The sequence below is a fragment of the Montipora foliosa genome, chromosome 3 (genome assembly GCF_036669935.1).
Source record: "Montipora foliosa isolate CH-2021 chromosome 3, ASM3666993v2, whole genome shotgun sequence".
NCBI classification, from domain to species: Eukaryota; Metazoa; Cnidaria; class Anthozoa; order Scleractinia; family Acroporidae; genus Montipora; species Montipora foliosa.
In genome coordinates, this window is record NC_090871.1 from 66,899,576 (window position 1) to 66,911,486 (window position 11,911).

The 11,911-nt window shown below is 40.1% G+C and overlaps 2 protein-coding genes across 4 annotated transcripts in view; one reads left to right on the top strand and one right to left on the bottom strand.

Moving 5' to 3' along the window:
* Positions 1–2,283: 2,283 nt before the first annotated feature.
* Positions 2,284–5,296, top strand: LOC137998048 (phosphatidylinositol N-acetylglucosaminyltransferase subunit P-like). Of its 3 annotated transcripts, XM_068844442.1 has the most exons (5): positions 2,284–2,413; positions 2,520–2,592; positions 3,627–3,745; positions 4,567–4,690; positions 4,739–4,873. In XM_068844442.1, exons 1-4 carry the CDS (start codon positions 2,332–2,334, stop codon positions 4,677–4,679), a joined length of 387 nt encoding a protein of 128 aa, XP_068700543.1. In that variant the 5' UTR covers positions 2,284–2,331; the 3' UTR covers positions 4,680–4,690; positions 4,739–4,873. The 3 variants fall into 3 exon arrangements, with proteins under 3 accessions (XP_068700543.1, XP_068700542.1, XP_068700544.1); XM_068844441.1 differs by having other exon boundaries at positions 4,567–5,296; XM_068844443.1 differs by lacking the exon at positions 4,739–4,873 and having other exon boundaries at positions 4,455–4,590.
* A 369-nt stretch (positions 5,297–5,665) lies between these two features.
* LOC137998049 (F-actin-capping protein subunit beta) overlaps positions 5,666–11,911 on the bottom strand; it is a 12,100-nt gene continuing 5,854 nt past the window's right edge. Inside the window, exons 6-11 of the mRNA XM_068844444.1 lie at positions 10,952–11,013; positions 9,228–9,290; positions 6,631–6,684; positions 6,330–6,395; positions 6,176–6,252; positions 5,666–5,909 (exon numbers count right to left, since the gene is read on the bottom strand). Coding sequence (XP_068700545.1) covers positions 5,825–5,909; positions 6,176–6,252; positions 6,330–6,395; positions 6,631–6,684; positions 9,228–9,290; positions 10,952–11,013 — 407 coding nt within the window. The 3' untranslated portion in view covers positions 5,666–5,824. The remainder of the gene's footprint in view (positions 5,910–6,175; positions 6,253–6,329; positions 6,396–6,630; positions 6,685–9,227; positions 9,291–10,951; positions 11,014–11,911) is intronic.

Genomic DNA, 11,911 nt, shown 5'->3' on the forward strand with positions numbered 1-11,911 from the left:
GATGCTTAAGCACAACTAGGGATGATTAAGGATGCTTAAGTACGGTTACGGATGCTTAAGTACGGCTAGGGATGATAAAGGATGCTTAAGTACGGTTAGGGATGAAGAAGGATGCTTAAGTACGCTTACGGATGCGTAAGTACGGCTAGGGATGATAAAGAATGCTTAAGTACGGCTAGGGATGATAAAGGATGCTTAAGTACGCCTAGGGATGATAAAGGATGCTTAAGTACGGTTAGGGATGAAGAAGGATGCTTAAGTACGCTTAGGGATGCTTAAGTACGGCTAGGGATGATAAAGGATGCTTAAGTACGGCTAGGGATGATAAAGGATGCTTAAGTACGGTTAGGGATGAAGAAGGATGCTTAAGTTCGCTTACGGATGCGTAAGTACGGCTAGGGATGATAAAGGATGCTTAAGTACGGCTAGGGATGATAAAGGATTCTTAAGTACGGTTAGGGATGAAGAAGGATGCTTAATTACGCTTAGGGATGCTTAAGTACGGCTAGGGATGATTAAGGATGCTTAAGTACGGCTAGGGATGCTTAAGTACGGCTAGGGATGATAAAGGATGCTTAAGTACGGTTAGGGATGAAGAAGGATGCTTAAGTACGCTTACGGATGCGTAAGTACGGCTAGGGATGATAAAGGATGCTTAAGTACGGCTAGGGATGATAAAGGATGCTTAAGTACGGTTAGGGATGAAGAAGGATGCTTAAGTACGCTTACGGATGCGTAAGTACGGCTAGGGATGATAAAGGATGCTTAAGTACGGCTAGGGATGATAAAGGATTCTTAAGTACGGTTAGGGATGAAGAAGGATGCTTAAGTACGCTTAGGGATGCTTAAGTACGGCTAGGGATGATTAAGGATGCTTAAGTACGGTTAGGGATGCTTAAGTACGGCTAGGGATGATAAAGGATGCTTAAGTACGGTTAGGGATGAAGAAGGATGCTTAAGTACGCTTAGGGATGCTTAAGTATGGCTAGGGATGAGTAAGGATGCTTAAGTATGGTTAGGGATGCCTAGGTACGGCTATGGATGATTAAGGATGCTCAAGTACGGTTAGGGATAAAGAAGGATGCTGAAGTACGCTTACGGATGCTTAAGTACGGCTAGGGATGATAAAGGATGCTTAAGTACGGTTAGGGATGAAGAAGGATGCTTAAGTACGCTTACGGATGCGTAAGTACGGCTAGGGATGATAAAGGATGCTTAAGTACGGCTAGGGATGATAAAGGATGCTTAAGTATGGTTAGGGATAAAGAAGGATGCTGAAGTACGCTTACGGATGCTTAAGTACGGCTAGGGATGATAAAGGATGCTTAAGTACGGTTAGGGATGAAGAAGGATGCTTAAGTACGCTTACGGATGCGTAAGTACGGCTAGGGATGATAAAGGATGCTTAAGTACGGCTAGGGATGATAAAGGATGCCTAAGTACGGTTAGGGATGAAGAAGGATGCTTAAGTACGCTTACGGATGCGTAAGTACGGCTAGGGATGATAAAGGATGCTTAAGTACGGCTAGGGATGATAAAGGATTCTTAAGTACGGTTAGGGATGAAGAAGGATGCTTAAGTACGCTTAGGGATACTTAAGTACGGCTAGGGATGAGTAAGGATGCTTAAGTATGGTTAGGGATGCCTATGTACGGCTAGGGATGATTAAGGATGCTCAAGTACGGCTAGGGATGAGGAGGTATGCTTAAGTACGCTTAGGGATGCTTAAGTACGGCTAGGGATGATTAAGGATGCTTAAGTACGGTTAGGGATGCTTAAGTACGGCTAGGGATGATAAAGGATGCTTAAGTACGGTTAGGGATGAAGAAGGATGCTTAAGTATGCTTACGGATGCGTAAGTACGGCTAGGGATGATAAAGGATGCTTAAGTACGGCTAGGGATGATAAAGGATGCTTAAGTACGGTTGGGGATGAAGAAGGATGCTGAAGTACGCTTACGGATGCTTAAGTACGGCTAGGGATGATAAAGGATGCTTAAGTACGGTTAGGGATGCCTAGGTACGGCTAGGGATGATTAAGGATGCTCAAGTACGACTAGGGATGAAGAGGGATGCTTAAGTACGCTTAAGGATGCTTAAGTACGGCTAGGGATGCTTAGGTACGGCTAGGGATGATTAAACATAGCTAAGTACGCCGCCTGGGACCACTATATGAGTGACTACACCGGACCACTATATGAGTGCCTACACCAAGTAGTTACCTGAATTTGCTTGTTTTTGTGCTCGTGTCAGCGGTAAAAGAACTATGTGATGTAAGCTAATACAAAATGCCTCACTAATTGGTGGCAGAAGAACGGTATCGACAAGTAATATGGTTGAAAATTCTCCATCTCCATCACCAGAGCGAGCAATTTATGGATTTGTGCTGTATTTAGGAACTTATTTTGGAGTTGGTGAGACCTACAGAATGTAGAAGGCGGCATTTCTTGTTTTCTTTATCTTTCAAAATGCTGCTAAAAGAAGAGGTTTTAATCTTATATTTTCTTTAATTCTAACCAGGGTTGTATTTTATCTGGGCTTGTGTCCCAGAAGAGTGGCTCCAAAGTATTGGAATAACCTACCTTCCACAGAGGTATGGAATTTCATTTTACAGGGCCCCCTGTTCCTCTCAAAGCATATGGAGCATATTGAAGTGGAGAGCAAAAACACTTCTGAACTTAGGAGCATATACATTTTTTGGCAAAATAATTAGGGAACAATTTTTAAAACTAAAGCAATGACCCTTAAGTGCAAGGGCGTGGCTAGGGGGTCCTGGGGTGCCCGTGACCCCCCCCCCCCTCTTTGTAAGCCTTTTTTTATGCAAACAACCTACAACCTACAAATCTAGCACTTAACGTTACACTACACTCTCTTCAGTTAATTCTGTTTACAATATTCAGGTTGCTGTTTGACACAGTGTGACCCTCCCCCCCCCCCCTTTGAAAAATCCTGGCTATGCCCATGAAGTGTGTTTATTAAAATGGACAATTTTACAGTTGTAGCTAAATTACCTGGTCTAAGAATGAAAGAGAGGCTGCTAGTGACCAACCTTAGCTTTGTGCTCCTCTAATTGCTTTGTTAATGTACACTAATATAACAATCACACAAGTTACATGATAAGAGCAGTAAGGTCTGTATCAATCGGCCTTATTCACGTGGCGGCGATATTGGCCATAGACAATTTAGATTTCGTAACCCAAGTTGAAATGTTTGGAAAAAAATTGCAGTGCGCAAAAACAAAAGTTTTCAATCCCTTGGGACTCAACATGGCTGCTATGTAATTAAGGCCCATAAAAGGTCACTGACACAGCCTTACAGCCAATTTCATAGGCTAGGTCACTGAGCAAACAACTGCAAAATGACCTGTTCACAGCCATCCCTCTAATCAGATTCTAAGGAAAGTCATCCTTGGCTTTGGTTAGTCATTTAAATGGATTATTAATAAAAATCATTTTAGAAGGAAACACAAGCATATTTTAATTTAAGGAAACATTCAGGGGCCTCCTCTAGTTGATGGCTCATATTCTAGCTTCAATCCATGTTCAGGAGTTTGCATTCAGGCTGTGTATCCTGTGCATATCATCCAGTCAGTCCTTTTTTATGCAAATGTTTTTCTTTTTCTTTTAGGTACTGGGTGTTAGCTGGACCAATTTATCTTTGTGCAGCATTGTTATTCATAGTTGTATTTTATGTCTCATACAATTTGACCATCACTGTTCCTTTGGATTCAATCAATACAATAACAGGTTTGAAAAGTCAGAACTGCTTTAGAGCAAAGAATAATTTATTAATAGCAGTTTTTTAACTTTGTAGAGTGAAAGCAAAAAGCAACAATCCACTAGATGATAATATTGTGAATACAATTATTATTTGAAATGTTCCTTTGTGGTTCACTTGAAGTGGCCAGAAGTGTAAATTATATTATTATTATACATTGGTGTCACCAGCTTGATTTTGATTGGCTATAAGCACGCAGCTAATTCTTGCTTGCTCTGTTTCTCTTACGTCATACCTACAAACAATAGATTTTATATATGTAGAATTGAGGTCATACCTACAGACAATAGTTTTATGCATGCAGAAGTGACGTCACGTGACACACTAACCAGCAGTTTGATCAGTTTTGTCATGGCGGAGCTCCGCTCAGGAATATGCATAATAAAACAATTATTGAATTCGGTTTTCGCATGTTAGCGATAATTATCAAGGCCTCAGTTTGTGTTATCTGCCTCAGCCTTCGGCATCAGTAGATAACACAAACTTTGGCCTTGATAATTATCGCTAACATGCTCAACCTCATCCAATAATTGTTAAATAACTGGCTTCTTATTGGTGAAGGTCAAGTATGCAGCCCACATCCTTCCTGAATGCTACATCTTGGTGTTGACCCCCCCTCCCCTCCCCTCTGGCAATAAGCTGTGCAGTGATGTTTCTTTCCACATCCCATCCTTCCAGAGTTCATTATTGTTTCTCTTACACTCCATGGTCTCACTGGGAAAATTTCCCTGGATCCATCCCCTGTCTGGAAAAATTAATGGAGGTCTGAAGTCAGGATTTGTTCAAACAGATAACCATGCACGGTACGTTGGTGAAGTCAGCAAAGTTAAGATGGTTAGTTCAGTTCCTCCATTGTATGACATTCCTCTCAGCGAAGTAAACAGAGCACTTTATAAAGATTAAAAGGAGACCCAAGCATCTCTGCAAGCCTAACCAGAGGACTTTAAGGTTTTGTGAACAATTCAAGAACAAGAAGGCCAATGATTATTGAAGAGCAGTGCAATTCAAGACAGCTTCAAAACCGTTTTTTTTTTCCTTCAAAATTTGAACAGTAATGCTCAGCAACCCCCAGGGGCCAGTTTCCCCCCGAACTCTACTCCTAAAATATCCACACATCCTCTCAGGTTTGTGGGATTTAGGATTGCCGTGCTTTCACTGATGATACCAAGCAAAAGTGTATTTATTTAGAAAGTGCAAACTTTAATGTACTTTCAATTTCAGAAGGCAGTATGGAGTAGACAGGATTTAACAAAAAGTTAAAGTTTATATTGTCCATTAATACAAAATGTTGCTGTCCAAACTAGTCTATCACTTTGTTGTCTGGTACTTTTTCCACTAAATTAAATTAAGCATAGTCAGATTGATTGATTTCTTTATCCTTTTATACAAGAGATGCCAAACACTACAAAATGAAAGCCATTGTTAGTTTTAGGCATTTTCTTGGTGTTTCAAGCATCTAATAAAAGACTGGTATGCTTTACGTGATCTCTGATCAATTCAATAAAAACAAAGACAGCGTAGTCATTGTTGTGAGCCAGGGAACAATAGCTCCTCTTGCAGTTTACAACTGTAAAACGTTTAATGTATTGGCAAATGGTGCCAAAAAAGTGCTTTTCACAAGCAGATCCTAAACAGTCAAGAATAGCCAACCCAGAAAAGTAAAAAGGCTTTTTTCTTAGTTACTTACATTGGAGAAAGAGAGGTTTAAATCAACTCTCAGATGAAAGTATTTATTGAGTACTGCGTATGTCTGAAACTAAGTATTTCTCTTCGACGTAGATATACTGGCCATAGTTTCTTGAGGCTTTCTGGCTCTGGTTTTAAGATGTTTCAAGGGGGCAAAAACCTTAAAGCATTCACTTGCCTTTAAATTAACAGGGAAATAGTACTTAAACATGTTGTCTATTTTTTAATCTCTTGAAAATACCACAAAATTTTACAAAAGCTGGGCAATTTAACAAATCTCCAGTAACCTATTTGAAATCGCAAAGAAAATTGAAAGTTGTCACAATGACCGATGATCACAAGACTGTTTGAACTGGATGAGACTACTTTTGGCGATTCTTCAAAACATTCATGAGATCTTGTTGCAGTAGTTGCTGTTTTCCTTTCTCTGCAAGGCTGGTCACACTCCTGAAGCATAAAAATAAGTATTTTCACCAAAGGTTCACAATAAATAATGCCTAATTTCCCTGTACATGTACCAACTGTGAGAATATCCTCTCCCTGCGACTGAACACTAGAAGAGAGACTAAGGGATAAAGTTTCCTGTCTTAAGAAACCATGAAATCAAAGCTTGATCTTGAATTCCCTGACATTTAAATCCAAAGTGTACCACATTGAGCATGTTAAAACAAACCAAAATAGATCTATAAGATCATCTGTGATGAAAAACTCACCTCAAGGCATTGACAATATCCTTTGTTTTGCCAAAGTAAATATCATTCAAAGTATTTCTCATCTTATTTTCCATGTCCTTTTGGAAACAAAGAATGGTTAATAATAGAAAGTGGACACCTCTCAAAGACTTAAAATAGCAGAGGGAGCCTTTACCTCGATCATTCGGCCAATGTTGGCAATGTGTGGACTTGCTTCACTGACTGAACTGTCCATTTCAACCTGAAAGAATTTGACTATTTCATCATCACAGCAACTGTTTTGGTATAAGCAAATCAGATTTAGTAACTGGCAGGGGTAAAGCACAAGTTGGAACAAAAGTCTTGCCTCACACAAAGGAAATGACAGTGCTCTCTTAAAGGAAAGATCTAAGTGTTTGTTTGGCTTGATAAAACAATCCTGTGAATGTTGTACTAATTGCAGAATAGATATTCAAAAATTAAACAACAACTCTCACCTGTCTTGTCAAACTGCCACCTAAATTCATCATTCCTGATCCAGCTTTGTTTGTCTAAAAATTTAAACAACGTTTAACAATAATATTTTTTACCACAATTGCTTGTAATTTTGCAATCTGATTGGCTCATTCGCCATTGGAGATAAGAGTTGAGACAACGCTGCTTGCGTCATGCTTTCGTCAATTTGTCACACAATGTAATACCAAATTTGGGGAAAATAAACAAATCATATGGCGAGAAAGTTATAGACAACCCTCGTCCTTTTTTTGTGTCGCGTTGAATATTGTGCTAAAAAACAAATAGAAAGCGGTTCAGCGTTGTCTGTACTCTTATCGACAATGATATTCGTCATCACAGTGGTCAAAATTTGTTGTGGACTCATGAGGTGCATTTTGACCACTGTGATGACAAATATCGTTGTCGATAAGAGTACAGACAACGCTGAACCACTTTCTATTTGTTAAATTACATGTATTATTGAAAAAAGGAGGCTGTTGGTAAACTACAATGTAAGTAGTTGTTTGTAACCATGTCATACTTTATTTGTCACATGTTCTACCAAAGGGTGAAATACTGTAAACAGGCACGTAAATGGGATTCTGTTCAACTGGTCAAATAATAGGGAAAACTACAATCCTGCCCAAAACAATGGGACAATTATTATTATTTGCTACAGTTATCACAAACTCTTTCTTCTCTGACCCCCCCACCCCCCCCCCCCCTTTCCTTCCCCAAGCAATATTGTTACACTGCTGTGTTTATGTCAGTCCAAAGGATCCCAGTTGCTGTCAACATTGCGAGGGGGAGGGGGGTTTCTACAAATGATAATGAGAGCTAGAATAAGGTTATGGAGACTAGTTACATGTAAGTGTAGAACAAGGCAACGCACCCAGAGGCATTTAAACTTGATGTAAGCATTAAAACGTTTTGTAGTGATAATCACAGTCTTTTTACACTAGCAAACAGGCTTGCGTCAGGAAGGCTCCTGCATCATTGCATTAAAGTGACAACAAGGGGAACCTGGATTTTGAAAAGTGGAGTGGCAACAACACAAGGAATTTTCTCACATGAAGCAAATTAAGAAACTGTATAAGGGTGATCCCTGTGAGGATATGTAATTTGCCCGCAGGAAGGGTCATTTTCAGTCTTTGGTTTTGTAAATAATAATAATAATAATAATAATAATAATAATAACAGTATCTGACCTGCTAATCACCCTTTCTTGCAGTCAGAGACTGAATTTCTAAGGGCGCAGCTCAACGAGGTCGGACCGAAGGAGCTGTGCAGCTGGCTAGGCGCTGGGCCCCAGCTGAACACGACCCATGTATGACCTCAGAGCACAGCACTACAGCCAGATGGAATAGGCCGGGAGTTGATTTTTAGGAGGGCGGAAAACCCTCTGAGTCAGATTGAGATCAACTGAAACTCAGCCCACATATGACCCAAGGCCAGAGTTGAACCTGTGTCACAGAGATGGGAGGTGCGGTTGATGACCACTAAACCACCCTGATTCACCTAAATTTTAGTTAAGGACGTTCGCGCCCAAAACGTTCCCACATACAGATTTTTTTTAAACTTGCCACGCAGAAAGGTAATGATCTACTTTTGCCAAAAAGGCAAAAAAATGGGGGGGGGGGGGGGTCACCGTGCTCGTTTTCGAGATCATGAGGTGCATTTTTAGAAGATTGCGTTACTTTAAGACGATCTTAGCTTACAACTGTCAGCAATAAAAAAGCTACATGAGTGAAATTTAGATCAGGTAAACGTACTCAGTTCAACATAACTAATATAACTAAATTAACCTTTGCAACTGATGTCTTTTTCTGAGGTGAAATAGACCTTGAAAAACGATACATATTAGTCTAAGAAAGAAAACTTCGGTCGCACGAGAGCATAAAAGGCCAAATATTTGTAACTTCTCACGTACAGATTTTTTTTTTTTTGTTAAAATGGACAAAATCAAGAAAGGAAGTGATCTACGGAAAGAAAAATGGGGGTCACCGAGCATTCAAGAGAGTAAAATGGCTGCGAAGTTCTCAAAGCGATTGTCTATTCGCACTGTCACGCCATTGCGTCACATTTCCGAGAAGACCTGGGTCCACAGCTATCCCATGATGCCACATACTTTCATTTTCCATTCTTGTGCCTTTAGCATTGTGTTTACCTGCGTGGTCTACGATGCATGACGTGTGCGTGACATGTGCGAAAAGATGCGCAGTAGCAATGGGCGCGAACGTCCTTAAGCAATGCAATGAAGAACATTCAAGTCTCACAAGAGCAACAGAAAAAAAGGTTGCAAAATTCATTGCAATACACTGTAAATGAAAAATGTTTTGTTAAATAAAGGCACAGTTTTGGAGAATTTTTTAGTTGCTTGGTGACAGGCGAAAGGACAACTGAAAAATCAGAGGCCTAGATACAGTGTAGGATTCAAACCTATGACCTCGTTAACACCAGATAGATGCTCTACCCAACTGGCTTTTTTTTAAAACTGATTTTCAGTTGACCTTTCACCTGTCCCTAAGTAACAATTTTTCCATCTAATCCCACATGTGCATTACATCTTAAACACATAGTTATTTTGGTCAAATCGTACCTGCAACCACAGCATTACAGTTGAAGTCAGCTTATAGTGCGCATTCCGGCCACCACTTTTTTCCTATAGAAAAAAAATGTGTTAATGGGGACATAGTTTTTGAGTGAACCTAGCTGTTGTTAACCCTTTCAATCCTGTGGGGTTCCCCATTGACGAGTAAAATCGTCTGCCGTTAGACAGAGAAAAATCTTTAAGTCTCATTGACCCTTACAGGAGTGAAAGGGTTTAGGTCTATAAACACAAAATCAGGTGAAAGGTTACCCAAAAACCTAATGGTCCCTGCAAGAGCTTCCAAGAGTTTGCACTCAGTAAGTATAAAGATTTTTTTTTTTGAGCTTGTTCAACTAATCTGCCAATAAATAGATCTATGTGGTTGGTTTTTTGTGCACTCAGCTCCCTAACTAGAGTGGTTAGCTTATAGCAGTCAGTGGTTCATTCCTACATGTATGTGAACAGGCTCATGTAGGCCACACCATCTCAGTATAGCAGCCATTTTGAACTATGTTGGCAGAGTGTTGTGCAGTCTTCGTTTAGCAGTTTTTTTTAAGCATTAATAGTTTCTTATTTTTGTGCCTCCCTCCTTCCCTTTACTCCCATTTTTTTCCAACTGTTAACACAGTGTGATGGGTGCCCGATGTCTCTGTGTGGGGGCTCATGGCTGAGTTGCAGGGGTTGTAAGCCATGGGAGCATTTTACTGTCTAGGGACTGGCTGATCACAGTGGAGGCCCCTGGGCACCCACCGTCCATACAGCTTGATGCAGTTTAGGGGTGTAACGATTAATCGAATTCTCGATTAATCGCGATTATGACTGTTCGGTTCGATTCACGATTATTTGATTCCCCGTTTCGATTTTGGTTCGATTTTTTGCATACCTTTCCAAAAGTGCCCTCAGTGAGTCATTATATTGTAAACTTAGAATCCAGATCTCAATAAGATGTGCGTTTTTCATTGACAATCGATCAAAGACGCTAACTTGCAGTTCTTGCGCCATGTTGCTTGGTAAAAATGTTGCCCCTCTACCACCCCTTGAGAATTTCCAATAAGGCAAACCATGTGCGTGTTCATTGTCACGTTCTCAAACATGGCGACGAATGACCAAGCGATTGTGAATCCGCCTGCTTCTTTTCGATCCGCAGTGTAGAAATGTTATGGTTTTCCGACTGAAGACGGAACAACAGACAAGTCTAAAACCATCTGCAAAATTTGCTTCGCAACTTTCAAATATTGTGCTGGTTCGACCTCAAGCATGAGCGCACACTTAAAAAGTCAACACAGCATTGATGAAAAGTCAGAAGTGTTGCAGTCAAAGACGGCAAAAACTTCGCCGGGTACTAAAAACAGTACTGAAACTGGACAGTCAAAAATTCAGGATGTTCTGGAGAATAATTTGCCGCGGTCAGGCAACAGAGCAACGGCAATAACGAAGTCTATTGGAGTTTTCATTGGAAAGGACATTGAGAGTTTAGGGTTGTATGTTGTTTACATTGTGTATCATCTTGCAAGAATTAAAAATCATTAATATTTTGCATAATCGAATCGAAATAATCGAAACCGAAAGGCAATAATCGAAATCGAATCGAATCGAATCGAAAGGAACATGAATCGTTACACCCCTAATGCAGTTGTTACTTGTTTTCAAAGTTAAACAAATACCCTCCTTTGTTTGAAAACTCTGATGGTAAGTAGACCTAAAGATTACATGTGGAAACCTTGGCTAGCTACCTGAACCTCCACAACATGAATGGAATCCCAGCAACCTTTGATCTTTTTGGAACCATCTCCCGCTGAAAGTAAAATGCAGTAAACAAATCAAAAGAAAGGATAAGAAATGAAATACACGTATCATTTTACAGAAAAAGTCTATTCATTTGCTATTTTCACCAATCCTACATGTATTATACAGTTCATATTGGGGGGTTATTTGTATTAAAAGAATGGATATTCAGTGCACTGAACCATGATACAGTCCTCAGAATAAATAACTTTTAGTATAAATACACAGGTGATTATACAAAATTGCGTGCTCTCATTGACTCGCTATCTCGGATTATCAGCCGATAATTACCTAGACGGACAAAATGGCTGCCAGTAGTCGTTTTGCCACTGTAAGTGAAGATGATTTCGCATTGAAATGTTTTTTTTTTCTCTTTTTTGAAATAATCACCTGTGTATTTATACTAAAACAATTATTCGCCTCAGGCTCAGTGATTATAGGTGAATATTCACCTCAACTTCGTCTCGGTGAATATTCACCGATAATCAATTCGCCTTCGGTGAATAATATTATTGTTAAGTATTGTTGTGATGTAAAGAAACACCAATATTATTTCACAGTATTACGGTACCTCATTTTATTTCATGGTAGGATAATAATATTATTTACAAAAGTAAGTGGTCTTTCTGAACAAGAGTCCAATTTCTCAAGTGGGAGGCACGGTGGCCTCGTGGTTAGTGCGCTCAACTCCAGATAGAGTGGTCCGGGTTTGGGGCATGGCCAGGGACATTGTGTTGTGTTCTTGGGCAAGACTCTTTACTCTCATGGTGCCTCTCTCCACCCAGGTGTATCAATGGGTACCGGCGTAATGCTGAGGGTAACCCTGCGATGGACTAGCATCCCATCCAGGGGGGAGTATAAATACTCCCTAGTCGCTTCATGCTACTGATTCTTAACAGTACTAGGAA